The 27,774-nt window shown below is 38.3% G+C and overlaps 1 protein-coding gene across 7 annotated transcripts in view; it reads right to left on the bottom strand.

Moving 5' to 3' along the window:
- Window positions 1-27,774, bottom strand: part of Prex2 (phosphatidylinositol-3,4,5-trisphosphate dependent Rac exchange factor 2) — a 308,733-nt gene that overhangs the window by 59,979 nt on the left and 220,980 nt on the right. For all 7 annotated transcript variants that reach the window (XM_029556999.1, XM_029557000.1, XM_008854785.3 and 4 more), the window contains one exon: window positions 2,926-3,040. In XM_029556999.1, coding sequence (XP_029412859.1) covers window positions 2,926-3,040 — 115 coding nt within the window. The remainder of the gene's footprint in view (window positions 1-2,925; window positions 3,041-27,774) is intronic.

The following is a 27,774-nucleotide window of genomic DNA, read 5'->3' as shown; positions in this document are numbered from 1 at the left end:
TAGGAAGGAGAGCATGCCTGCTGCATTGATAGAGAAAGAAGTGCAGGGTCAGGTCAGGAAAGATCTTCACTGCCATGCTAAGGAGGTGTGATTCCTTTGGGAAACTATTGCTCCTGAATCATCAAAGCCTTTTAAGCAGGAAGGGAGAGTGACATGTTCTGGAAACACAAGAGTGAGTAGATTAGTACAACAAAAGTGCTTTGAAGCAAGGATTAACTAGGATGCCACAGCAATGACCCACTTCCTCAAACCAACTTTAGGGATGTACACTCAGGGCTGGAACTCTATACAAATGCTTCAATTTTGTATCTAATTCGAAGATAAACTAGGAATATGTTTTATGAGTTATGAAGGCAAAATTCTTCTCTGTAACAACTGTCAATGGAAAGACTTTCTCAAGATTGAACTTGAGCTTTTTAAGCCAATGTTTCTTTTCAGGGAAGTAAGAATAACATTTATTATGAATTTAAGATTAAATTTTTTCTTTCCTATAAAAAGGGTCAGTACGTTATATACCTTTGATGAAGACAAGAAAATAAGAGTGGAGTACTATAAGATAGTTACACTACTAAATAAAGCCTGAATCCTTAGGATCTCAGAGTAGACTTTCAGAGGAAGAGAAAATGAGTAATTGAAAACACAATGGGGTCTTAAAGCTTTGAAAAATGATAAAATAATGGATGAAGTAGATCTCATGGGAGAAGGGAGTGGTGTGTGGAAGCTGGATGGAGGAAGGTGATGCATCGCTAGTAGAAGAAAATCACCAGAAACAACGCTCACACCTGTGGCATCTCAAGTCACGCCATTCTGAATAATGGTTCAAGAAAGCAATGCAAGTTCAGCAACGGAGGTCAGCAAGCAGTCACGTGGTGGGAGTGATGGGCGTGGTATGCCTTCAGAGAAAGAGCAGGGAAGCTCAGAGTATCAGGGAAGGAATTCTTAGGCTTTGGACCCACATGAGAAAAAGAGACAGAAAGGAAGAAAAGATACCCACTTTGAGTTTTAACTCAGAAAAGGTAGACAGGCTTAGCAGTGCTGTATGGAAGAGCCACTGAGAAACTTCTGGGAAATGTCAGTATATCATCTCATTGAGGGGCTAATTATTCCTCCCATCTTCTTAGCCTATCTTCAGGCGAATCAACTTTCCCATGGGTGGTCTCTTGGCCAGGTCACTGACAGGCCCAGCTGGAGAAGACAACAGCACGGAATGTTCTAATCTTTAGGGCAGATCAGAATATTACGTTTCTATCCAGGGCCTGAAGTAGAGCTCAGATTCCATTCTTTTGACCTCTACCTTTTCATGTGGTATTTTAAATCCAAAGATGCTGCAAAACTGATGTTTTCCTTTTCTAGTTTTTCTTCATAAACAGGAGGTAGGGTTCAGAACTGACCATGAGTGAGGGGTCTATCCCTAGTGGCCTCCAAGCCTGGAGGGGACTAAATCCCTAGTAAGCAAACAGGGTCACTGAAGAGTAAGTAATAATGATGGCTCACTTGATCCTTCTTTGTCAGGAAGAAAGCCCTTATTTTTCAACTTCAACAGGTCCCTTCAACTGCCTGCTTAGAGTCACATAGCCCTGGGAATATTGATCACCTTTCTCTTCTTTGTTTAAGTTGACCAATCCAAAATTAAAACCCAGGCCCTCCCCAGGGGATATCGGATTCTCGGTCTCTGGGTTCTCTCCCCATGAGAGTGTGTATGTGGATGTATGAGCTTTCATTCTGTAATTGGCTGAGAAACAAACTGGTCAAAAAATAAAATCTCTAGTCTACCTGACAGAAGACCTACCTTTCCAGTTTCGCTGGTCAATCACCTAGATATAGGACCACCCGTAGGAAGGTGGGTCTACCTTAAGTCATGCTAAATAGATGGGTAGAATACCTAGTGAGTTAATGAGATAGTGAATTTTTCCTGCCTGGAATCCCACCTCCCAGAGCAGTACTTGTGGACCTGGCTTCAGGCGTGGAGGCTCTCTGTAAGTCTGTCTGCATTTCTGAATTCTTCATAAATACATAATCTCTCCTTTTCTTAGCATGCTTTCTCTAATGCTTTGGGTTGCCCTGGCACCTTGTATTTCTGTACTTGTTCTCTAAAGTATCTTTCTCTGTGCCACATGACTGCCAGTTTGTCATGTGTCTGACCTCCATGCAGGCTCTAAACCTGCACAGCCTCGTGGCTTTTTGCCTTCTCCCCTCCCCTCTCCTCCTCAAGGCAGCTGCTGAGATGGCCAGCTTGCCTGCCCTGAGGATTTTTCTTTAAAATTCTAGTATAATTCCTAAAGCTTCTGTTTGAGTCCATTCTTAAATTATTTTATGAATGAGACTAAAAGCTCTCTCGGGGATGCTCTTCCTCCCCTGTACCATAACCACACTCCTAGATTGATCACATGGCCACAACAGCAACAATGCCTGTAGGGAGAAATATAATATTAAATGGCAAGCATTATTGATTTGAATGCAGAGTTCTTCCAGTAACAAACACATAGCTGTCATATCCTCATATGGAACCCATCTTCTCCTTGTGTGAGGGGTGAGTTGTTCAATGGTACATGAAGGAATGTACTTTACATACAATTCAATGACCCTTTTTGTGGACTCCCTTGTAAGATACATCTGTGATATCCCCCACCCCCCGGAAATAGTCCACTATATATTTAATCTCATCTCTTTATCTTTTTTAGAAATTCAATTCTTAGCACAAAAATTTCCAAATCATTTTTTCTTAATCATTTTTACTTGAAATGAGTATAGCCATCAGGGTATTCAACATATTAAACATTGTAAAAGAGAAATTTATATAAAAAAATCATCATCAATAATCTAACAATGAAAATGTCACAAATCCTATTCATGTGTTCAAAATATACAGCCTAATTAAAAAAAAAAAAAAAAAAACCTAGATCAGCCGAAGTGGCCGTTACATACCTGAGCTTCTGGTTGTACTGTTTGACCTTTTCCAAGGAGGCTGCATTTACCTGGGCTTGAAATTCTTCCACTGAAACATTGTCTCTATAGTAATATCCTTCCATGCTCTCCAATGCTGTGTAAACAAGTTAATGTACTTTACAAGCAATTTTATAAATCTGCATATCTAGTCTAATTCTAGAGGCACCAAGTAGCATCAAGTAAGAACATATATGTACCATACAACTCCAAAATGAATGAAAACTCATCTTGCATGCTGAAAATATATATCTAACAGTTGGTGAAATTTTTTTGTTAAGTAGGCAAGGGAAATTTTTAGTTTAAACTGTCCTCTATTTTTAAATCATTCTGAAGGCATTGTAGGAGACTAAAATATGCCACCCCAAAATATGCCTTTTGGCATAAGGATTATTTTGAGCTGATTATTTTGAGAAACTGCAGACATGGGAGAAGCTCTGAAAACAAAGTAAAAGTTAGTCTTTTGTAAGGAAAATTTGCATCTGAAAAGGAAATCCATTTGTATGCTCGTCTCCCTCTACCAGGTAGAGAAAGAGGGCAAGATATTAAGAGCCTCTGATCCATAGAGAAGGCACCATGGCAAACCTACACAATCCTGATCCTTGTTTGCTTGGTCGTCTCCCCACAACCAGACCTTCTCTTTCTCTTTGTTTCAATGGATACTGGGACAGTAACTACCTTCTCCATGGGGAGTGCATTTCACGACCTGTTAGTTTTCAAAATTGTGTAGAGTCTACTGTTTTTTCTAACAGATACAAAAAAAATCAGGGTTACTTGAGTATGAACACTGGCCTCTTGTATAGTCAATGATCTGATAACCAAGATCAACCAAGTGACGACTCATGCTTTGGGCAAGCAAAGGACATTAGACTACTAAAAATGGTATGCAATTTAAAACATGAATTGTCTGTTTCTAGAATTTTCCACTTAATATTTTCAGATCACAGGTGACTGTAGATATCTGAAAACACAAAAAAATGAAGCCACAGATAAGGGAGGGACTATTGTATTTAAGCTGAATTTCCAAGCTGATGGAGAGCCCAGTCACTGGCCTATCTCACTCTATTTTGAGCCTCTCTGACTCTTCTTTACCTCTTAATCCTCCTGGGCCACTCTCTTCTGCACTATGTTAGATTCTGGGACCACAGGACTAATCAATAACCATCTTTATGACAAAAGATCAAAACTATTCGCATGAAGCAAAATGTCTTGAGGAACAGGGGACCCCACTATGAGATTACCACCTATGTTAGTTACATTTTGAATGTTGTGCTAGAATACACTGACAAAAAGCACCTTGTAGGAGAAAAGTGTTTATTTCAGCTTACAGTTCCAGAGGGGATACAGTCCATTATGGTGTGGAAGGTATGGTAGGAGAAGCATGAGGCCAGACTGGCAGACAGGAAACAGAGCGGTCACATTTCATCCACACACAGGAAGCAGAGAGGGAAGCACAGGAGGTGTGGAGAGGATATAAACCTGAAGACCACACTCAGTGGCATACATCTTCCAGCAAGTCACTATCTCTTTAAAGTTCATAATTGTCCCAAACAGCACCACCAACCAGGAACCAAGTGTTAAAAGCAAGAGCCTATTCAAACAACAACACCCCCAAATGGAGGCACTTGCCCATGCTTGACAACATGGAAACCCAAGCACTGCCCTTAAGTGATGACAGTGATAACTTCAGAATTTCTGCCATGCTTTGTTGGCTTTACAGACTCCAACCATTTCATTTCTTTCCCTCTTTACAAAATCTAAACCTGCAGCCAACACATTTAGGATGGTCTTGGGGACACTGACCTACTTTATTTGTTCTTCCCTACATGGCTACATTTGTGAAAGTTCCTTCTCTGTTCTTTATCACTATTTATCTCTTTGATTGGTATATTAAGACACATGAATGAAGAGAGCCTGTGGTACTGTTATAGTAACAACAAAGGCCCATTAAGAGGAAACTCCTTCGGGATGACAAGATGGTTCAGTGGCTAAGAGCACTAGGCTGCTCTTGCAGAGGACCCAGGCTCAGTTCTAAGCACCTACATGGCAGCTAACAACTCTCCATAACTCCAGTTCCAGGGGTTCCAATGCCCTCTTCTGGCCTCCATGGGTAGTGCACCCACATGATGCACTTACATATATGCAGGCAAAACATTCATACACATAAAATAAAATTTTTTTTAATGAATAAATATTTTAAAAAGAAGAAATGTCTGGTCAGTAGAATTGACTCACTAGTCTAGGTGGAGATCTAACATTCTAGTTGAGTCATACCAATCACATGCCTAAAGGACCAACTCTGAGAAGGTAGATTCACCTTAAGTCATGTTAAAGGGATAAAGTAGAATAATTAGTGCTTTAATGAGATCACGGCCTTTTCCTGCCCAGAATCCTTGCCCCAATGCAACTTTGTAAGTCTGCCTGTTTTACTGAAAATTTCAGAAAAATGTAACCTCTCCTTTTTTATTTCTATTTATTTTCTAAGCATACTTACCCTAATACTTTGGGCTTCCCAACATTTTGGGCTTCCCTACTCTTTTATCTATAGCCCTCCCCACCATGTGTTGCTAATTTGTCATGTTTCTGACCTCTGTGCTGACTTAAATGGCATGGTCTTTTTCGTCCAGCAGTCTTTTCTCCTCTTCCTGGCAGATGCTGAGATTTATAGCCTGCCTATCTGGAGATTTTCCTTTTAAATCTAAAATTGTTTTTACACTTCTATTTGAGCCCATACTTACATTCTTTTGTTAATGAGATTAAGAACCCTCAGGGAGAACTCTGATATTCCTGCATCAGTACCCTCAGAGGTAAGGCTTTTAATCCAAATTACAACTGACAAACCTATCTCCTTATTTTGGGGGGTTATCTCCCATAAACATCTGAGATATACAAGCTCCTAACTTTACCTTTTTCTTTTGCCTTATCAATCTATCTAAAAGGTAGAGAAAAACTATTTTCTCCCTTTATGACATCCTTTGTGAAGCTAAGCTCAAACTTCATGTAATAGATACATACATATACTATATAGTATACATACTTGCATATTCAGAACATGTATATAAAGCAGCAGAACTGCATTAATGTACATCAGAGTAAAAAATGAGCCTGATTTAGTGGTGCTGAGGCAGGACAGGAAGACATGGAAAATTAAGGGGACATGGGAAAGGAAAAGAGTCCTTTACGCTGGAGTCTGGTTGAAGTTTCTCACTAGCTGAGAGTTAAGAATTCCAGTAGTATTAAAAAATTTTTCTATGAAAACTGCTGACATAGAGACAATAATATTTTTATATTTATAGAGACAATTTATATAAAACATACACATATATATATTTTAAATAAGATTGTTAAAACAGTAAAGAGCCATGCTTAAGGCCAAAGTACATATGACAAATTATGGTCTTTCTGCTTTTCTAACTATAAATCTGCAGTTTTCTGGGAATTTCACATGCAAAAGAAATACCACTTACAGTAAAAGACATATCTTAATTCGCATGTGCAACCTTGTGATTTGTTTTCTAAATCTCAACTTGACACAATCTAGAATCACCTGACAAGAGTCTCAGTGCAAACTGTCTAGATCAGGTTGGCATGAGGCCATATCTGTGGGGGTTTAACTTGATTGTATTGATTGATGTAGGAGGAATCAGTCTAAAAGTGAGAGGCACAATTCCCTGGTTCTGGGTCCTAAATTATTTAAGAGTAGAGAAAGTAGGCTGAGCAGCAGGCAGGCACACATTCTTTTCTCTATGCCCTTGACTGGATGTAACTAGCTGCTTCAAACTCCTGTCCTGACTTCCCCCAGTAACAGAATTGTAAGCCGAACAATCTTTCTCTCTTACAGTTGCTTTCTCAGGGTATTTTATCACAGAAACAGAAATGAAACCTGGAAACCGTGCAATCCTGTCCAAGGCACTTCAGGATCTCATTCACCAAAAGAGGGAGAAAGTTATGAGAAATACTTGGAGTTGTAGCTTCAGAAACCACCAAAATCTTACATATGACTATTTTAAGACACTTAGGAATGATTTTCTTTTGAAAAGTCCTCAACCAGGTTTAGATATGTTTCAACCTTTCTTGTGTCTCTTCCTATTAATGTCCATTCTTAAAATTATGCTTAAAATCTCTTAATAAATTCCAACAAGGATACATATGACAACATATACTACAAAAACACCAGTGTTTCTGACCATGTCCTACTGTTATTGACATCTGTCCCAGTGACCAGGATGATCTCTGGAGCAGTACTGTTGAGTTTCTCTGACTTGTTTAGCAGCTCAACTCTATTTTTGTGTTGTATGTTACCTTGGTTTCTTTGATTTTGCTTTCTGATCAAAATATCACACACTATTTAATGGCTTCTACTGGATCTGAAGAAAGAAGACCCCTTACAGCTCTCCATATCCATTCCAGGGCTAGATGGACCAGTCGTGGCTGTTGGGGAGGATATCGCTGTAAGAAGCAATCCCCTGATGTCTTAAGCCAAAAGATCTGCCAGAGATGCCATTGAGGTGAACTGACTTTAGGTTGACACTCAGAGAAATAAAGCTTATTAAGTAGTATGCTCAGGATAAAAAAAATGGCCATTGCTATGCATGACATTCTCCAGACTTCTCTTAAAATTTTCCTGCTGGCATCCCCCCCCCATGTTATTATTTTAATGGGTTTCTACAAAGCTAGCAGCCTCAGGTACGGCCACCTCTCCTCAACGCCATGCTGCTAGCTTGCTTTACAACTTAAAATTTTCTCCTTGTGATATTATGATTCTCCATTTTTATTTCTTTAATTTCCTGAGGTGATATTTTAATGAAAGAATTTTCAAAACTTTCTAAGTCCCAAACACACACATTTAAACTACAGAAGTTCTCATGTACTCTGTTGCTCTGTGTATCTAATTATGTCTTTGAACTGTTATAAAGAGACACAGTATGGCAATATTTAGAGGTTTCCAGGGATGCCTAGAGGAAAATTAGCTACTCAGGCAGTGAGGATGCCCAAACCCCACTTAATGATAACATTGGACAGGCTGGTGATGTCTAGTCCAGCTTAGGAACTGACTGTGAACATTCTAGTTGTTTGCTTTTTCCTCCCTTCCTTCCCCTTTTAGATACACAAAAGAACATATAGAAAGAATGTAGTTTAGCCTCATTATAAGTAAAATATATGGAGAAATTTGGCCTAAAGAAAGGCATTACAGGGGAAATTTACATCTTTCCTTCTGCTGTTTAGCTCTTAAACTGGGAAAAGGTATTGCAGTCTGCATAACGAACTTGACTTTTTGACATTTTTGCTTTTACTAGTTGTCACTCAAGTCTCATCATTAATTACGTTAGGCTTTATGCCTTTAAGATGCAATTTTCTATCTTGTTTTTACTATGAGATATATTCGTCGTAGTTTAGATTTTAGATTAAGAACTGTATTTGCTATGGAGAAAATAATCAGATCAATAGTCTAACTTAAATATGACAAATCCGAATGTTAGTTTTTAAAATCTATCTGTAAGTATGGGTGTGATATAATATATATATAAAATATGTGTGTGTGCATGTATGTGTGTGTGCACGCTTAGGCTTGAATATTGCTTTCTCCTTAGCAAATTGGTTTATAAACAAGTGTTCACATATATTAAAAATGCTAAATTAGTTCAAATGAATACATAGTGTAATTGTATTTAAGGCAATAGTGCTGGTTCTGGCTGCTCCACAGGCTAGGCTCAGCCACCAATCCAAATACATCATTAGAGAGATAAGGAAAGACAAGAGACAGAAGAGTAGATTTCTCAATGTGCCTAGGTTCAGAGGAACAAAAAAGGAATCTATCTGTTACCTAACAATAAAGACCTGTTAAGAGGAAACTCTTGCTCAATAGAATCAAATATCTGGCCTGGTGGAAACCTCACATTCCAGTAGGGTCAGGTCAATCACTTGCCCAAGGAACCATGCCTACAAAGGCAAGATCTTCTGAAAACTTGTCCTGTGTGTCATCGACACCTAAATTTCCATTCCTCATAGAGCTTTTTAAAGTGGTCTCATGGATATAGAAGAAATCACTATAAAATGCAAATAAAGTTACCTAAATCTGTGAAGACTATTTGCTGTAACTTGACCTGTATTTTTTTTTCCTAGTAATTTAAAGACATGGATATTGGGGTTGTTTTGTTATTTTACTAGTGTCTGTACCTATTTTGTTAGCTGCATTGGTTTTTGTATTTTCCTTTCCTAGACACATTCTATAAGCTGATTGGTTCCCACCTCCTGCCATGTTACTTTCGGCCATCTTAGTTAATGAGATGAATGTTTAGGATATGATGCTTCTGCTCAGAAATGGCCTACAAACTTGTACTTTGAATTAGCAGGAAATGCTGTCTAATAACACTACATTGTCAGTTGTATTGAATTTAAATCATTAAAATTTTATTCGAAGAATTATGTACTAAAAACAAACAAAACATATCCTGCCCAGAATCCCTACCTACCAGCATAATAACTTCTGCCCACGCTTCTGAAAAACCTCTCCTTTATAAGTGTGCTTTCTCTAACACTTTGGGCTTCCTCAACATTTCCAGTTTCCTTACATTTTTTCTAAAGCTGTCTCCCATCACCCCCTCCATGTGGCTGGTAGTGCATCAGGTGTCTAACCTCGACTCTGGCTCACACAGCATGGGCTTTTTCTTTCTCTACTCCATTCTCCTCCTCTGGGCAGCTGCTGCGATTTACACCTGTCTACCCTGAAGGTTTTCTTTTAAATTTTTTAAAAGTGTCCTCAAGCTTCCATTTGAGCCCACTCTTAAATTATTTTAGTCTTGAGACTAAGAACCCTAGGAAGGGACCTCCATTTCCCTTCTATCACACTGACCTCAGGTCAATCTTTGGGAAACTGATGTGATTTAGGGTTTTAAATGGGGGGAGAGACAGAGACAGGGAACAGGAGGGATGCAAACTTAGACAGTCTTGGGTCAAAGTGTAGCCCTGCTTGATGTTTCCTCAGTTCTGGTTCTGCCAGATGGTCCAAAGAAGTCCTTACTGCTTGAAGGACAAGCTGGTTTTCAGAGATGACTGCTCATTCTCCCGGATTCCTCTTGTGGTCCTGCTAAGCTCTGCTATTCTAAGGTCTGGAACCATGAATTATCTCTATGCCTTCAGCTTTACAAGAAATAATTGAGGTAAACATTCTTAAATGAGCCATGCTACAGCAGTAAGCAGATATATCATTGTTGTGATTAAAAAAATTATGATCAAAGCAACTATTAAAAGGAAGAGTTTATTGGCTTATGGTTCTAGAGGGATAAGAGTCCATCATGGCAGAAAGGATGGCAGGAAGAGAGAGAAGCAAACACATGAGCTCTGAGCATTCACATCTTTAAGCAGGCACAGGAAGCAGAGAGAGTGAAACAGGAAATGAGGTAAGGGACAAGCTTCCACCAGCAAGGCAGCCCCTCCTCAACCTCTGCAAACAGCACCATCAAATGGGGATGAATATTCAAATACATGGAGCCTATGGGAGACAACTTCATTCAAACCACCACAGCAGGCAATGCAAGAGAAAGGAGACAAGCACCCGATGAAGGCAGAGATGCTGGACTCCACCACACTTTTGGTTGCCTTTTGGGCCCAATGCTTTTTAACAAAGGCAAATTCTAAATAGCTGCTATTATGGGAATTAAATCCCTTAACAGATTGGTTAGTTTAAATTTATAAGTGAAAATTAAAAATGTCTCTAGGTCTGTTAATATGTTTTGTTTGTGTTTCATAGACAGCTTCCTGGGTTTTTATTGAAATATAGTCATTTTGTTAAGAAAAGAAATGCTCTCTAAAGATTTTTTACAGAATAAAACAGAACGGAGCCATCAAGTCAGAGTAAAAGGAATGGGGAATTATAGAGAACAGGAGGGAACAAGGAGAGGGGATCGGAGATATGTTTTGGTAAAGAAGGTTAGAGTGAAAAGGAAATGCTTCCAGATTAAAAGAAAAAATGATGTTTTGTCCTAAAAGGAAAAGATTGTTCCAAAACAAAGATAGAAAATAGCGAAGACAAAAGCAGAAAGGTTAAACCTGCTTTGTAGAAAGGACAAGTTTTTTTTTTTAAAAAAATAGCTCGATAAGAGATAAAACTTAAAGATAACATGTATATAATTAAGTTTCTTATAATTAAAAGTTATCTATTTTTTTTCTTGAATTCAGATATCTGCTAGGTACTTATTTCATCAGCCAATCTGCTCAATTTGAAGGAAGGTTAAAAAAAAAAAAAAAAAAGCAGGCAGGCAGGCGGTGGGTTGCACCCATTCCCAATGCCGCCAAATCAACTTTTAAATTTGACTTTTGGAGTTTTGAACAACAGAATAAAGACAGTATAAAAGGCCCCAAGATGTGATTTCAGAAATAGGAATAAACCAAAGCAATAACCTTAGCCCTGAGGAATAATGTTTCCCAGGCAGATAAGAATCTGCCCTTTCTGAAAAACTCCACGGTGAAGTGGATCCTGAAGGATTCACAGGTAAGAGAAACCATGACACTGTATGGAAGACTGCACAACAGCATTCTAAGAGCCCAGGGCAAAGAGGGCAGATGCTGGAAACAGGAGTGTCCCGCCCTCCAGAGGGAGGCTGGGTCTTTAGTTACAAGGACAATTGCCCTTAAAGACTGAAGCTGCTCAAGGATCCTCAGAGAAGTGCCCATCAGACAAACAGGTTAATCATCACGGAGCCTTAAGCTACTTTTGACACAGCAGGTATAAATATCTCTTTCTTTTTGGATACTTTTTCAAATGATCTATCATAATCAGTGTTGACAGGAATCTCAAAACCAAAAGATTCAGCGAGGACTCTCAACACCATAAAAATCTGGTGAGCCTTTAACATGAAAACTGAGAGATTTAACTTTCTCCCAAGATTTTTTAGTTCTTCCTGAAGGTATGACCCTTTCATTAGGAAGAGATTTTTTTAGTCTGTGCAGGGCCTTTTGGAATCTTGCCAGTCTGTTTTTAACAAACAGCCCATTCTTCCAGTTTTAAAACCAATTTGAAAATATTGATTATTCAAAGATCTAAAGGCAATTAATGAAACAGTAATATTTCTCTAATCAACAGCCTCAAATCTCTATTCTTTTTAATTCAAATACCAAATGAAATTAGTTGGCTTACTGTCCTCAAATTAAAGAATGCTTTCTTTCGCACTCATTACATCCTGGATCAAAATAACTGCCTTTGAATGGACTGATCCCTGTGGTACGGAGATTACTCAATACACCTGTACAGTACTGTCAGATGATTCAGAGGTAGGTCTAAATTGGTTGAAAATATAGTAGTCAAAGAATTCAAGTGCCTGTGTTTTTTGTTTTTCTTTTTTTTTTTTAAAAGGCATCTTCAGTATTTAGATGACTTTACTTTGAGTTCAGAGAAATCATACAGATTCTGGTAAAACTTAAAGTTTTTCTTTTAAAAGTTGTGGGATATCGCATATCCCCATAAAAGGCTCAAAGTTCCCTGAAAAGGGGAATGTTTAGGATATATATATTTAACTTCAGAACAATGAGATTTGACTTCTGGGAGAAAACAGATCCTTTTAAATCTTAAGCAAAAGACAGCTCAGAGCTTTCTTAGGCATGGCTAGAGTATGTAGAACTTGGTTTCCAAACATTGGTCTCTTAGCTAAGTCACTTTATGGGGCTCCTTAAGGATCAGACTATGAACCTGTACAATGTAGACCTGAACAACCACACACTTTCTCAATGCTGAGGAAATTACTGTTATCATCCCAAGCCTTGGGAATTCCCAAATTAGAAGAAAAATCTTTACCTATTATATCACATAAAAATAAAATATAGCATTGGGACTCCCTCCCCTAAAGCCAAAAACCATGCTCAGACTTGTAACTTCCTTTTCTGACTCTAGAGTAGCTAGACTGTATGGCATGTGGGCATGCCGGGACGTTTCTGAGCTTCGGCAATGGAAGAAGATGAGGTAATCAAATCCACTGGGGGACGTTCATTAGCGTTCCTAACTCCACCAAGTTCAAAACCATCCTTGAAACCAAAAGGCACCAATGGCTAACAGGGACATAATTATCTAAAACTAAACTCTTTATTGGAAGCACCAGAAGTTTTCTTTAAACCTAGTATCTTTGCTCCAATTCCTGAAACAAATTAACTATCCCATTTGTGTGTGGAACTCATAGACCAAGTCTGTTTCAATGAGCCTGACTTAAAAGATATAACCTTAATAAATCCGACGTAGAATGGTTTACAGGTGGCAGCGGCTACACAAAAAAAGAAACCTGAAAGGCTGGAATGCAGGGTACAGTAAAGGCTAAACCCCTTCCCCATAATACCTCAGGTCACAAAACTGAACTTATCACCTTAATCAGAGCTTCCAGATTGGAAAAAATAAAGGAGTCAATGTTCACACAGCTATCTGTTAAGAAAGATGGCTTTTAACAGAAAAATCTGATTAAATATGGTCCTAAAGTTTTATCTCTTCGAGAGGCCATCTGGTGACCCACGTGGGTAGCAGTAATACATGTACAGAATACCAGAAGGACAATTCCCTGCCAGCACCAGGGGAATAAACTGACAGATGCAAAGGCCCCATGGGCAGCATGCCTGGGGGCAACAGAGATGCCTCCGAAACATCATGCCTCTCTGTATACCTTCTGAGGATGACGGATACCTTCTTAGGATGAATGGAGGCCTACTCCACTTGGGGAAAAGCAAATTAAAAAGGCTGGCAGGGCTTTATTCTTTAGAATAAAACATTTCCCTTCTGTGTCTCCACAGCCTCAAGAGCATCTTAAAGACAAAGTCTCTTCCGATGAACCATTAGAAGACTTAAAATTTTTCTTCATAGGGTTAGAGAGATGATTTCGGTTAAAAATACTGGCTGTCTTGCAAAGGATGTAGATTTGGTTCCCAGCACTCACATGGAGGCAAACATATGTCCTGAACTCCAGTTCCAGGGGATCCAGCACTCTCTTCCGGTCTCTGTGGGCATTGCATGAATGGTGCACTTATACATGCAGGCAAAACACTCATACACATAAATATATACATATATTTGTTTTCTTCAAGCAAGAAAAAAGATGTCTTAACTTACCAAATGAAAAGGTACATCCCGGGTTTGGAGAGATTGCTCAGCAGCTAAGAGCACTTACTGCTCTTCTAGAGGACCTAGGTTTGTTCAGCACCCACGTGGTAGCTAATAACCGTTCTTAACTCCAGTTTCAAGGGATCCAATGCCTCTTCTGATCTCTGCAGGCATTGAATGTATGTGGCGCACTTATGTACATACAAGCAAAATACTCACACATAAATAATTTGTTTCATTAGTTTTCTTTTAGGCACCATTTGCATAATATATACTAAATGATTACAACTTCACACTGCTTTCCTTTTAATTGATTCCACCATTGAATTTCTTCCTGGAATCATTCTTTCCTGTCTTGTCACATTCTCAGTAAATATCATTCAGTATTTTTTAAAATATTTATATACTTGGGGATCTTACTTCTAAATTCAGAAGTTAAGACAATGTGGACAGCTGTCCCACTAGGTCTGAAGGCCCTTGATATTCTGACTGCAGCACAAGGGGTTCCCAGAGACATTATTAAAGTAGAGTGCTGGGTACATATTCCTGATAAGTGAGGTAATATGACCTAGGTTCTCCAAGATTTACACACTCATATGAAGTCTATGCCAGACTCTGCCTTGAGTTTTAATGATTTTCTTGTATCATTATTATGTCATTATCAAAAAGTCCTGCTGTCTTGGTGCTAATTTAAGATTAGGTACAATAATCTCCTAAATGATGTACTGTCTATGCCATTTGATGTTCTGAGTAATGACATTCTCTCCCCAGAATTCTATCAAAGGATTGACCCTCTGATCTCACAGCTCCTTGGACCTTCTCATGTCCACCTTGGACTAAGAGGTTGAGACTGTTCATCCCTGGATAGGCAAGGTTTGTGCCCCTACTGAGCCTTAAGAAGCTCTAGGAAATGGATCTTTGGCCATCATCAACCTTTGAGAGATTAAAAGCTCAGAAGATGACATTGAGGCAGGATAGAAAAACAGAAAATTAAGGAGCTATGAGAAGGAAAAGGAATGACTTCATCCCCAAGTCTGGTTGAAGTCTCTTGCCATCTGAGACTTAAGAATTTCTTTTTAAAAATATTTTATTTATTATTTATTTGTTGTTTTATGTGTATGATTGTTATGCCTGCATGTAGGTAAGTGCACCCATGTCATGCAATGCCCATGGAGGACAGAAGAGGCCGTAGGATCCCCTGGAACTGGAGTTACGAACAGTTGTTAGCTGCCATGTGGGTGCTGGGATTCGAACCCAGGTCTTCCGCAAGAACGGTCGGTGTTCTTAACCGCTGAGCTATCTCTCCAGCCCTGAGAATTAAGAATTTCAGCAAATTTAGCAAAATTTGTTGTGAAAGTTGCCTACATAGAGATAATATTCATTTTATATAAAGACATGTTAAAATAACAATGAAACATGCTTAAGGCCTAAGCACATATGACCAAGTACAGTGCAGACATGTTCCTTGTCCCTTAAGAATACCAGCACTTGGCTCACTAAGAATTAACAAACATTTTCTGGCTTTGCTGATGAAGAGGATTGAGGGGGGAGTATATGCTTCCAGGACACTGAGGAGAAAAGTGATAAGACACTTGACTTTTGGAATGCTGGGAACAGCCTGCCTTGTTCACCCTGCTTATACATGCATAAAAGGAGGCCTATTACTGGGCCAGTCACCATGGCTTTGCGCACACTGTGTTGTTTTCTTACTATAGTGATAGAAAAATTTCCATGTGTGCTTTGCATGGCATGAGTATTTATCATATACAAACTCCATGTGAACTTTCAACACTAAGCTTCTTTAATAAAGAAAGCTTCTCAAGAGGACAGTAAAATGCTTCTAAATGGCAAAAGCCTGGAGACTCCTTGTCTGAACTTTAGTTACATGGTACCAATCACAGCAGAGCATCTCCAGTATAGCCTTTGTCCTGCTTCAACTGTAAACTTTCAGTATTGTGTGAATTTCCCTTGTGCGACCTAGCATGTGCGAGCTCAGGGTTCAATTCCTAGCAGTAGAAAATTTAATAAAGAGAGGAAATTATTACTTTCTATGTACATTTACATTCCATTATTAAATTAAGCAGTACCAGTATAACAAAAAGTTCAGATAAAGTGAAATTTCAGGAATGTACTTGTTCTCAAATGGTGAATTAAATTAATTGGGATAAAACATATATGTCACTTCTCACTCACTTTAAAGGTCTTTTGATTAACATAGCTTCCTTCCTTTCCTCCTTTCTTCCCTTCCTCTCCTTCTCTCTTCTTTCTTTCTTTCTTACTTTCTTTCTCTCCCTTCCTTCCTTCCTTCCTTCCTTCCTTCCTTCCTTCCTTCCTTCCTTCCTTTCTTTCTTTCTTTCTTTCTTTCTTTCTTTCTTTCTTTCTTTCTTTCTTTCTTTCTTTCTTTCTTTCTTTCTCTACTGTTGTCTTTCTGACACACCCCAGTTGGCCTGGAACTGACAATGTGACCACAAGTGCTGAGATTAAAGGTATGCACCACCATGCCCAGCATAGTTTTCTTTCTCAATATTATTTTTATTAACTATTTCTTCCCCTTTAAACTTTCTGAGGTAGCCTTTAAAAAATTTTAGAGAGGACACAAATCACAGTAGAACCCAGAAATCCAAGTTCATATGGAAGTCTGCCAGCAGCAGGAATTGACGATGAATGTAGTTTGATGACGTGTATCAAATAGATTACCAATCAAAAATTCTGCTTTTCAATGGACTGTTTCAAAATTGATTTAAAAAGAAACTCATCTTCTTCCAAAACTAGTAAATGCAAAGTTTCTAAGCTCGGTAATGAGGAGCCATACAATAAATGAAAGGTGTCACCTTTCAGGTACATATTTTTGGTGAAAACGGGATAGTGACTGCTGGGCTGAACTACTGTATATTTCCTAAACTGCTCAGATCTAGTACATTTTAGTATAACAAAACTTTTGAAGTATATTGTTAAATTTGATTTGTCCAAAAATATTATATAAGCCTAAAATTTAAAATGTAACTGTAAAGGATTAAAGAAACATGTTACATGTGCTTCAGTAAAGGAAACCAAATTTGTGAGCTTTGTTTAAGAATCTGATGTATTTTCTCTCATCATTTTGTTAAAAATCAGAAAAACTGCAAATGGCTCAGTAAGCTCTCAGCACCGAATACAGATAGAAGTAAAAATAAGCCTCTTCATGAAACAGCCTCAACTATAAACAGGGTCCACTCCTGCAAAGGACACTCATTGTTTTCTGTTAACATGGTGCTATCCTAGAGGCTGGAGTCTATCAATGGTCCTACATCAATGTGAATCACTCACCTGCTTGAGAAGCTAATGGTAAGAGACCTTGCACTATGTGAAACCCCAGCTTCTACTCTTTAGGAGCTGTGCCATGGTGAACAACTTAATATCTGAGACCCTCAGGGTCCTCACTGTGCATATGAAAAACAAGAATACCTACTAATGATGCCTTGGGGAAAATAATCTAATTAAATAAAAATATTAAGAGACCACATGATTATTCTTATTTACTGAGTTTTACGCTCTCAGCAATATGCCAGATACTACACAGGCATTATTAATTCAATAATTCAATTTCCATGAGACATGGATTATGCTTACCTAAGTAGAAAGTCTGCGAACTGAGGAAAGGGTTCACTCAGGGACACGTCAGTTTGGGACTTCAGACCAGAAAGACTAGAAGGCTGGGAAAGAGCATTAGCAGAACTGCCTGTCTGCCTGAGATCTAATTTTATAAAGGCCTTTGACCACACTGGGCAGTCCTACTCAAGAGCCTTCATACAATAAGGCCAATTCCATAAACATAAGTGAATATAATTTTAATGAACACTTTTCTGTTCTCATAGATTGCCATTTTCATTATATCTTTTGACAACATTAAAATATTTACATGGCTGATAAAATTTATAATGGCTAAAAAATTTTAGAAACAGGAGAAATACCTAATAAATTTGCCAAAAGACTTAGCAAGACTTTTATTACACATAATAGAGGTGTAGAGAGGGAAGAAAAAAGTTTTTATTTAAAAATTAGATTAGTGTGGCCAAGAGAGGAAGGAGAACAACATTACCTATTTTGGCTAAATAGCTTGTTTTATTTATTGCTATTTAAAATAAAAGAAATCGGAATGGTGTTCTACAAAATTAAATTTCTAATCTCAGGAAACCAGATTAAATATATAATATCATAACTTCAAGCCTTGGTCTCTCCAGTATTTTGCTAACTACTTTCCCTACTTCTTATCCATGCAATATAGGCGCTCAAAGGTTAAACTGACATACTTGTTTGAAAATATATTTAACAGCATTTAATTAAAAACAGTATTTAAAACACAATTTGTTTGCTTGTTTTATTTCTACCACTTTTGAATTAGAGGAAGCAAAATATCCCATTAAATTTAGATAACTAGGAAAAGATGAAACGCTAATGAATTTTAGAGAAAATTAAATGTTAAATTATTCTGACTTACAGTGAGCCACATTTCCATTTATTAAAAGAAAACATTTCCTGTCTTTTCCAAGAAACTGATTAATCAAGGACAAACCTATATTTCATCTATAAAACTTTTGTTATATTCTGTAAGATCTCTAAGTCAACATACCACAGATATGCATGTACAGCCACATTTATTATATGTAGCACTCTTCATAGCAGTCAAGTATTAGAGCCAGAATAAGTGTCCAGAAACAGACAAACAGATAAAGAGAACATGTTGTTATACATATATAGGTATATATATGCATATATGCATTATACGTAAATGGATATGCATGTTATATACATATACATGCATGCACAAAACTACATACAATGGTGTTTTATTCAAACATAAAGAATATAAGGAAGAATGAAATTATGCCATTCACTGGAAATAGATATAACTGGAGATCATATTAAGTAAAATTAGCTAGAAAAACAAATGTCACACAGCTTCTCTCATCCACAGAGCCTAGCTTTTTATAGATACATTAGAAAAGCAGAAGGCACCGTGGAATGAAGAAGTCTCATGGCAGGGAGAAAAGGAAGACAGGCAAGGAAAGGTGCAGATGCCGAGTATGATCAAAGTACGGGATGTATGAAACTTTCTTAGGAAACCCAGAACAATGTACAATGAATACATGTAAATAAAAAAAAAGAAAAACAGAATCTGTCTATCTCTCTTTCTGTCTGTCAGTCTATCTATCTATCCGTCTATCGATCTATCTATCTCTATCTATCTCAATCTATCTATCTATCATCTATCTCTTTCTCATGCATGTTTTAAACAGGGTCTTCCTGTAGCCTCAGCTAGCCTGCAATTTGTTATGTAGACCAGGTTGGCCTGGATCCCACAGAGAGCCACCTGCTTCTGCTTCCCAAGTGTTGGGATAAAAGACATGTGCCATGCCACCTCATGTATGGCAATATACTCTCTTTTGACAATTGGTTAAATAAGACACATAAGACACTGCATATGTACTGTAATGAACCTGTAAACACCGTCACAGTCAGCTACAGTTCCTCAGAATTGGTTGCCTCAGCTGTGAGGAAAGTCATGGCAACATCCAGAATATATAAAGAACTCAAAAAACAAAGAAGCAAGAAAGTAAATGACCCATGTAAAAGATGGGTTAAAGAGAGAGTTCTCAAAGGAAGAAATAAACAGGGCTAAGAAACATCTTAAAACGTGTTCAACGCCATTAGTAATTAGGGAAATGCAAATTAAAACTACCTTAAGATATCACCTTACCCCAATTAGACTGGCTAAGATCACAAGAACAAATGATACCAAATGCTGGCAAGGATGTGGAGAAAGGGGAATGCTCATTCACTGCTGGTAGGATTACAAAGTCATGTATCTCCCGTGGAAAGCAGTGTGAAGAACACTTAAAAAGCTAAAATTTAACCTACCATAAGACTCAGTTATACCACTCCTTGGCATGTATTCAAAGGACTCATCCTATTGCAGAGATACTTGTACAACAAAATTTGTTGCTGCTCTTTTCACAATAGCTAAGAGATGGAAGCAACTTAAGTGTCACTCAACTGATGAGTGGTTAATGAAAATGTAGTACATTTACACAATGTAGTTCTACTCAGCGGTAAAGAGAGATGAAATGATAATAAAAGTCACAGGTAAATGGATGGATCTAGAAATTGTTATGCTAAGTGTAGTAACACAGACCCAGAAAAACAAAAGACATATGTTCTCAAACATTTGTGGATCCTAACACCAAATCCTTATAAGTGTGTATCCTGATGTAACTACAGGAACCAGGAAAGTGGAAGGACCACAGGGAGGTAAAGAGAAAGAAGGAACCCAAGAGAGAATAGTAAGAGACAAGTGTTACTAAGGGAGAAATATATTGGGGGAGTACTTAAATGGTGTTGGGGGACCCTGCTGCTAAGGTTGCAGTCCACCATGTCCAGATAGCTCTAAGGAACTCAGCACTATATGGAAGACTCCCTTTCTCAGCATGGGATTCCTGTTCTCTGCCTGAGGTTATCTGGAAAGTGCCTCCAAGCACAGATGCCTGGCCTTATTTGGAACATGACCTTGGACATAGTTACCTGCAATAAACTGCTTCTAGGTTTTTTCTATATGATAATTAGGCATTGCCCTATAGCCAGATGAGAGGATCCCCCTATCACATGTAAATAAAGCATACTATGAGCACCTATCAGCTGAAACTTTGGCTACCATCTCCACCCTATATTTTTCCCTGACCCCCACTGAATAAACAAGCTGTAGCACTGCAACTGACTCCCTGAAGGTCTTTTCCATCCATGCTCACTGGCCGTCCTGACCCCATTCGTTGCCTCTGCTCCCTTTGTTCTCATGGGTCGGTGGCCAATGGCCCACGATGGGAGGGAGAGACCCACAAAATGGGAGAAGGAGAAGGAGGGCTATACAAAGAGCTATGGGAAGAAAGCAGAAGAAAGAGCTCAAAAGAGATGGACCATAACATACAAAAATTATCAAGGGAAAAATGGGGAAAATGGGGACACTTTAAATGGGAAGAGCAGGGAGGAAGGATGTATTAGTCACTTTTCTGTTGCTGTGATAGAAACCAACCCAAGCAACTGATAGATGAAAGAGTTTGAGCTTACGGTTCTTGGGGAATTACAGTCTGTCATGGCCAGGAGGCATGGTGCCTGGAGGTGGCTGGACCAGGAGCAGCAGAAACTAAGCTCTCACATCATTACTCAGGCACAGGAAGCAAGAGTGCGACTGGTGATCTGGCAAGGCTTAAGAACTCTCTAAGCCCACCCCCAGTGATGTGCTTCCTCCAGGATAGCCACACCTTCTAAAATCTCCCAAAACAGCGCCACCATGTGGGGACAGAATGTCCAAATACTTGGAGCCTACAGGGGACATTTTCATTCAAACCATCACAGAGGATAAGACAGAGAGAGAAAGAGGAGACATAAATAGTGCCTAGCTAGTATAAAAACTCAGAGGGAATGGTATTAGTCCAAAAACCTACTAAAAAATTACATATATAATATTCCTACCTGAGTCTGTGAGTATAGCTGAAGACTACATAACAAGCAACAGTGTCAGCAGGAGAAACCTTCCTTTGAGTTATTGGTCAGGGTAGTCCAAGATACTCCCAAAATTACATAGGCTGGTACCACAGTCTTTGATTGTCTCCAGGACTTAATGGTAAGACGCTATTGCTGAAGACAGGGCATAATTTGGACACAAGATTTGTAGTAATGGTGCTAGAACTGACCTGGAGGCCACCTCCCCTGAAGGCTAGCTCTCAAAGCTTTGGAGAGTAGTGTGGGAGATGGTTCATCAATCAATATTCAACTCGAGCTTCAAGCCCTAAAAACCACATAAATGACCAGCACAGCAAATGACATTGGTGCAGTAGTGGCAATTTTATCTTGGAGGTAACCAACAGTTACCTAATTGGACTTAATGCCCACTCAATGGGAGGGAACTCATGTCTGGTACTATAAACTTAGCCAAATACATATAGCTGGTGAGGTCATAGATCTTAGAGAAAACCTAAGGCTCTCATATCCTTAGAAAAATGTAATTTCTTACTATGTGCAAAACATGGATCCCTAAAATTACAGACAAGTATCCCAGTCACCACCCATCAAAGTAGCTTTTCTTTCAACACAAGAGACTATTACAGAGTTACACCACTGGTCACACACAGAGATTCTCTATGAATTGCTCAAGCCTAACTGGCACATCTAGAATGCAATCTCTACACCTAAGACTCATAGAACAAAGAACAAAGGATGAAGAGAACACTAATGTGTCTTTCAATTCTCATCAATGAAGCTCCCAAAGGCAACAGAAGCCCAGGAACACAAAAAGCTACAAGTGGCCAAAACGCAGAGAATAAAAATTGGCAGAGTGGAGGTCCTTGGACAGGTCTCCTATATTGACTTTTACCTACCCAGGGCTCAGGGACCATTGTGGAAGAGAGGGGTGGAATGACTGTAAGAGCCAGGGAGGAGGGGCATAACCATACAGAAATAGTCCTACAGGTACCAGGGACCATTGTCATGCAAACATACAGCAACAGTGTCAGCATGCACAAAGCCCACTTAAACTTAGGCAGACAAAAAACCAGCACAGAACTGTGGAAACGAATATTAAGCCCCAATCTTAGTCAAAGAATTATTGACAGCTGATTACTGCTGAGTGAGGAAGAGCTGAACTTCTTGAAGAGAGAGACTCTAGGTAAGCTGACTAAACCCTGCTAGATGAACCTGTACTGAGGGACATCTTGGGTCATTAACTTTATGTAATAGGCCTTAATACAAATGACAGAATGTATGAACACCAGGGGGCTTGCTACAGGAGGGTGCCAAAGGGGGAAAGGGGTATAAAGATGATTTTATGTATGAATTACACAAAAATTCAATAAAAATTTATAAAAACCCATCTGCATCTCCCTTTGCATCTCAGGTTGGCCCAGCCCCCAGCTTCCTGGGGCCAGCATCTTTCCTGGAGGGATCTAGTCCTTAGGAGAAAGCCCAAGAGCATCTGATCCACATCCAACTTGGGCCTCTGTAGGAACTCCTGATCAGGAGGACGAAATCAATTTGGCCCTTCCAAAATAAAAGACTAGATGAACCAGCTTTTCATGCCCAACAAGTAAACAGCAAAGGCACACGAACTTACAAAAAGAAGCACACATAAACTAAACAAAGAAAAGCTTGAGTCTCACACAAGAAGCAGAAACTACAAAAGAAATCCACATGTCAAAGTCACAGAAAAAAAAATAATAACATGAAAATCCAAAATAATATGTCCCCACCAAGTGCCAACAGTCCTGTAGAGGAGTAAAATGAGAACACCCTAGAGATAACACAGGACGCGGAACTCAAAAGAGCAATTATAAACATGATAAAAGAATTCAGTGAATTTAAAGAACATACAAAGAAATCAAAGAACTGAAAGAAAATAGGGATAAACTGCTGAAAGAATTCAGAAAAGTCTTAGAAATATTGAAGAATACTCAAGCTGAAATGAAGAAGAAAGTGAAACACTCAATAAGCCAATTAGAAATGACAGGAGAAAGCCTCACCAATAGGATGAACAAAATGGAAAACAGAATATCAAGACTGGAAGATAAAGTGGATGAACTAGACCACTCAAGCAAAGATTATGAAAAATTCAAGAAAACACAAGAATGGAATATACAGGAATAGTGTGACAACATAAAAAGACCAAACGTATGAATCATAGGCATACAGAAAGGAGAAGAATATCAGGATAACGATATGGAACAGTGTTCAACAGGACTGTAGAAGAGAATTTCCCAAAATTAAAGAAAGACATGCCCATACAAATACAAGAAGCATATAGAACACCAAATAGACAGGACCAGAAAAGAAACTCTCCACAGCACATCAGAGTAAAAACACTAAATGTTCAGAGCAAGGAGAGAACTCTGAAAGCTACAAAAGAGAAACAAGTCACATACAAAGATAAACCCATCAGGATTACAGCTGACTTTTCAGTGCAAACTATGAAAGCCAGAAGAGCCAGGACCAAAGTATTCCCAGTTCTAAATGACCACAGATGCCAATCCAGATTGCTTTACCAAGCCAAAATATCTATTACAGTTGAAAGGGAAAAAAAAAATCTTTCATGACATAAATAGGCTGAAAGAGTTCATGTTTACAAAATCAGCCCTTCAGAGTGTTCTTGAAGCAAGACAAAGAGTTGAAGAAAGGAATGACTATCCCAAGGGGTTACAGAACGAAACTTAATGAAGGTATAGCTGTGGAAATGCACAGCTACACCAGGAATGTGAACAGAAGAAAATGACAAGAAATCTTTCATTATTAACCTTAAATATCAATGGACTGAACTCCCCAATCAATAGACATAGACTAGTTAGAAAGGATGGAAAAAAATGTACCAAGTAAATGGCACTAAGAAAAAAGCAGGCATACCAATTCTAATATCTGGCAAAATAGACTTAAAATTAAAATTAATCAGAAGAGATAAAGAGGGCCACTTCATTCTGGTCAAAGGAACAATAAACCAAGAAGATATTACAATCATGAACATATATTCATCAAACTTTGGTGCCTACAACTTCATAAAAACAGTACTACAGGACTGTAAGACCCAGATTAATCCCAACTCATTAATAGTAGGGGACTTCAATACTCCATTGTCTCTGTTAGATAGATCAACAGGACAGAGAATTAACAGAGCGACATCTGAATTAAACAATAACATACATCAAATGGCCCTAACAGGCATCTACCAAATACTCCACCCAAGCACCAAAGAATATACTTTCTATTCAGCACACCATGGAACGTTCTCCAAAATTTACCATATACTGGGGCACAAAACAAACCTCAACAAACACAAAAAGATTGAAATAATTCCATGCATTCTATCAGACCACAATGCAATAAAGCTTAAAATCAACATTTTTTCCTAGTAACTACATGAACACATGGAGATTAAACAACACACTCCTGAATGATGAATGGGTCAAAGGAGAAATTAAGAAAAAAAATAAAAGTATTCCTGGAACTAAGTGAAAAGGATGATACAACACAGGAAAAACCTCTGGAACATGTTGAAAGCAGTCTGTAGAGGGAAGCTTATAGCTCTAAGTGACTACATTAAAAAATTAGAAAAAACACAAATAAATTATTTAACATTGTAACTCAAGACACATGAAAAGTAAAAACAAATGAAACGCAAACCCAGCAGACAAGAAGAAATAAAAATCAGAGCAGAAAATAATGAAATAGAAACAAAGAAAACAGTACAAAGAATCAACAAATCCAAGAGCTGCTTCTCTGAAAAAATAAACAAGATTGACAGACCCCTAGCCCAGTTAACAAGAAGAAAGAGCACCTCCAAGTCAATAAAATCAGAGTTGAAAGGGGAAACATAACAACAGACACCAAAATGATCCAGAACATTATAAGGGAATATTTTAAAAACCTATACACTACCAAATTTGAAAACCTAAAAGAAATGGATGGGTATAGAAAAGCATGGGAACTACCAAAACTAAACCAAAAAGAGATCAACAGCTGAAACAGACCCATAACACATAAGGAAATTGAAACAGTAATACAATACCTCGAAATCAAAACAGTAATACAAAGCCTCCCAACTAAAAGCAGCCCAGGCCCAGATACATTTACAGCAGAATTCTACCAGACATTTAAAGAAGACCTCCAACCAACACTAATTAAACTTTTCAAAATGATAGAAATGGAGGGAGAACTTTCAAATTCCTTCTACGAAGCCAGCATCACTCTAATACCAAAGTGAGGTAAAGATACAACCCAAAAAGAAAACTACAGACCTATATCCTTAATGAACATAAATGCGAAAATTCTCAACAACATACTTGCAAACCGCATACAGACACACATCAAAAAGATCATCCACCATGAGCAAGTTGGCTTTATTCCAGAGTTGAAGGGATGGTTCAATATACATAAGCCAATAAACATCATAAATCATATAAATGGACTCAAAGACATGAACCACATGGCCATCTCAGTAGATGCTGAGAAGGCCTTTGATAAAATTCAACATGCATTTATGTTCAAAGTCCTAGAGGGAATTGGACTGGAGAGAACATACCTCAACATAATTAAAGCCATATATAACAACCCCACAGCCAACATCATACTAAATGGAGAAAACCTGGAATCATTTCCATTAAAATCAGGAACCAGACAAAGCCATCCACTGTCTCCACTCCTTTGTAACATAGTGCTTGAAACTCTTGCAAGAGCAGTAGGACAAGAGAAGGAAATTATAGGAGTAATAATTGGAAAAGAAGAGGTCAAACATCCCTTTTTACAGAAGATATGATATTATATCTAAGAGTCACCAAAAATTCCACGCGAAAACTCCTAGAAATGATTAACATGTTCAGTAAAGTGGCAGGTTACAAAAATTAATCTACATCTGTAGCCTTTCTATATACCAATAACAAGCAATCAGACAAAGAATACATGGAAACACTCCCTTTCACAATAGCTGCAAAAAATTAAAATATTTCAGAATATTGAAGACCTCTACAATGGAAATTTTAAATCTCTAAAGAAATATCAGAAATATCAGAAATATCAGGAAATATCAGAAGATGGAGGGACCTCACATGCCAACGGATTGGTAGAATTAATATTGTGAAAATGATCATCCTACCAAAAGCCGTGTATAGATTCAAAGTAATACCGATCAAAATCCCAAGGCCATTCTTTATAGAATTGAAAAAAAAAAATTCTGAGTTTCATATGGAAGCACAAAAAAACTCGGATAGCCAAAGCAATCCTGAGCACTAAAAGCAATGCTGGGGGGTATTACTATACCAGATTTTAAGCTGTATTACAGAGCTATAGTCATAAAAACAACATGGTACTGGCACAAAAAATAGATCCATAGATCAATGGAACAATATTGAAGACCCAAATATGAGTAAATTTCAGCCACCTGATATTTGACAAAGGGGCCAGGAATATTCACTGGAGGAAAGACAACATGTTCAGCAAATGGTGCTGGTAAAACTGGACCTCCATCTGTAGAAGAATGAAACTAAACCCCTGTCTTTTACCTTGCACAAAAGTCACCTCCAAATGGATCAAAGACCTCAATTTGAAGCCTGAAACTCTGAAACTGTTATAAGAAAACATTGGCAAAACCTAAAAGACATAGGTATAGGAAAGGATTTTTTAAACCCGACATCAATTCCTCAGGAAACAAGGTCAAGAATCAACAAATGGGGCCTCATTAAACTAAAAAGCTTCTGTACATCAAAAGAAGCAACCAAGGAAGTGAAGAGAAAACCCACAGACTGGGAGAAAATCTTCACCAGCAACACATCTGAGAGAAGTTTAGCATCCAGGATACATAATGAACTCAAAGAAACAAGAATCTAGAAAGGAAATAACCCAATTAAAAGATGGGCTAAGGCGCTGAACAGAGAGTTCTCAAAAGAGAAATTGAAGACGGCTAAGAAGCATCTTAAAAGATGTTCGACATCATTAATAATTAGGGAAATGCAAATTAAACCACTTTAAGATTTCATCTTACCCCAGTCAGACTGGCTAAGATTAAGAGAACAAATGATACCAAATGTTAGAGAGGGTGTGGGGAAACTTGTTCAACCCTATGGAAAGCAGTGTGCAGAACTCTTAAAAAACTACAAACAAACCTACCATTTGACCCAGTTATACCACTCCTTGGCATATACCCAAAGAACTCATCCTATTGCAGAGACACTTGTACATCCATGTTTGTTGCT

The sequence above is a fragment of the Nannospalax galili genome, unplaced genomic scaffold, assembly GCF_000622305.1.
Source record: "Nannospalax galili isolate Female #2095 unplaced genomic scaffold, S.galili_v1.0 scaffold247, whole genome shotgun sequence".
Lineage (NCBI taxonomy): Eukaryota > Metazoa > Chordata > Mammalia > Rodentia > Spalacidae > Nannospalax > Nannospalax galili.
The sequence above is the reverse complement of the archived record's forward strand: the minus strand, read 5'-3'. Positions and strand labels throughout refer to the sequence as shown.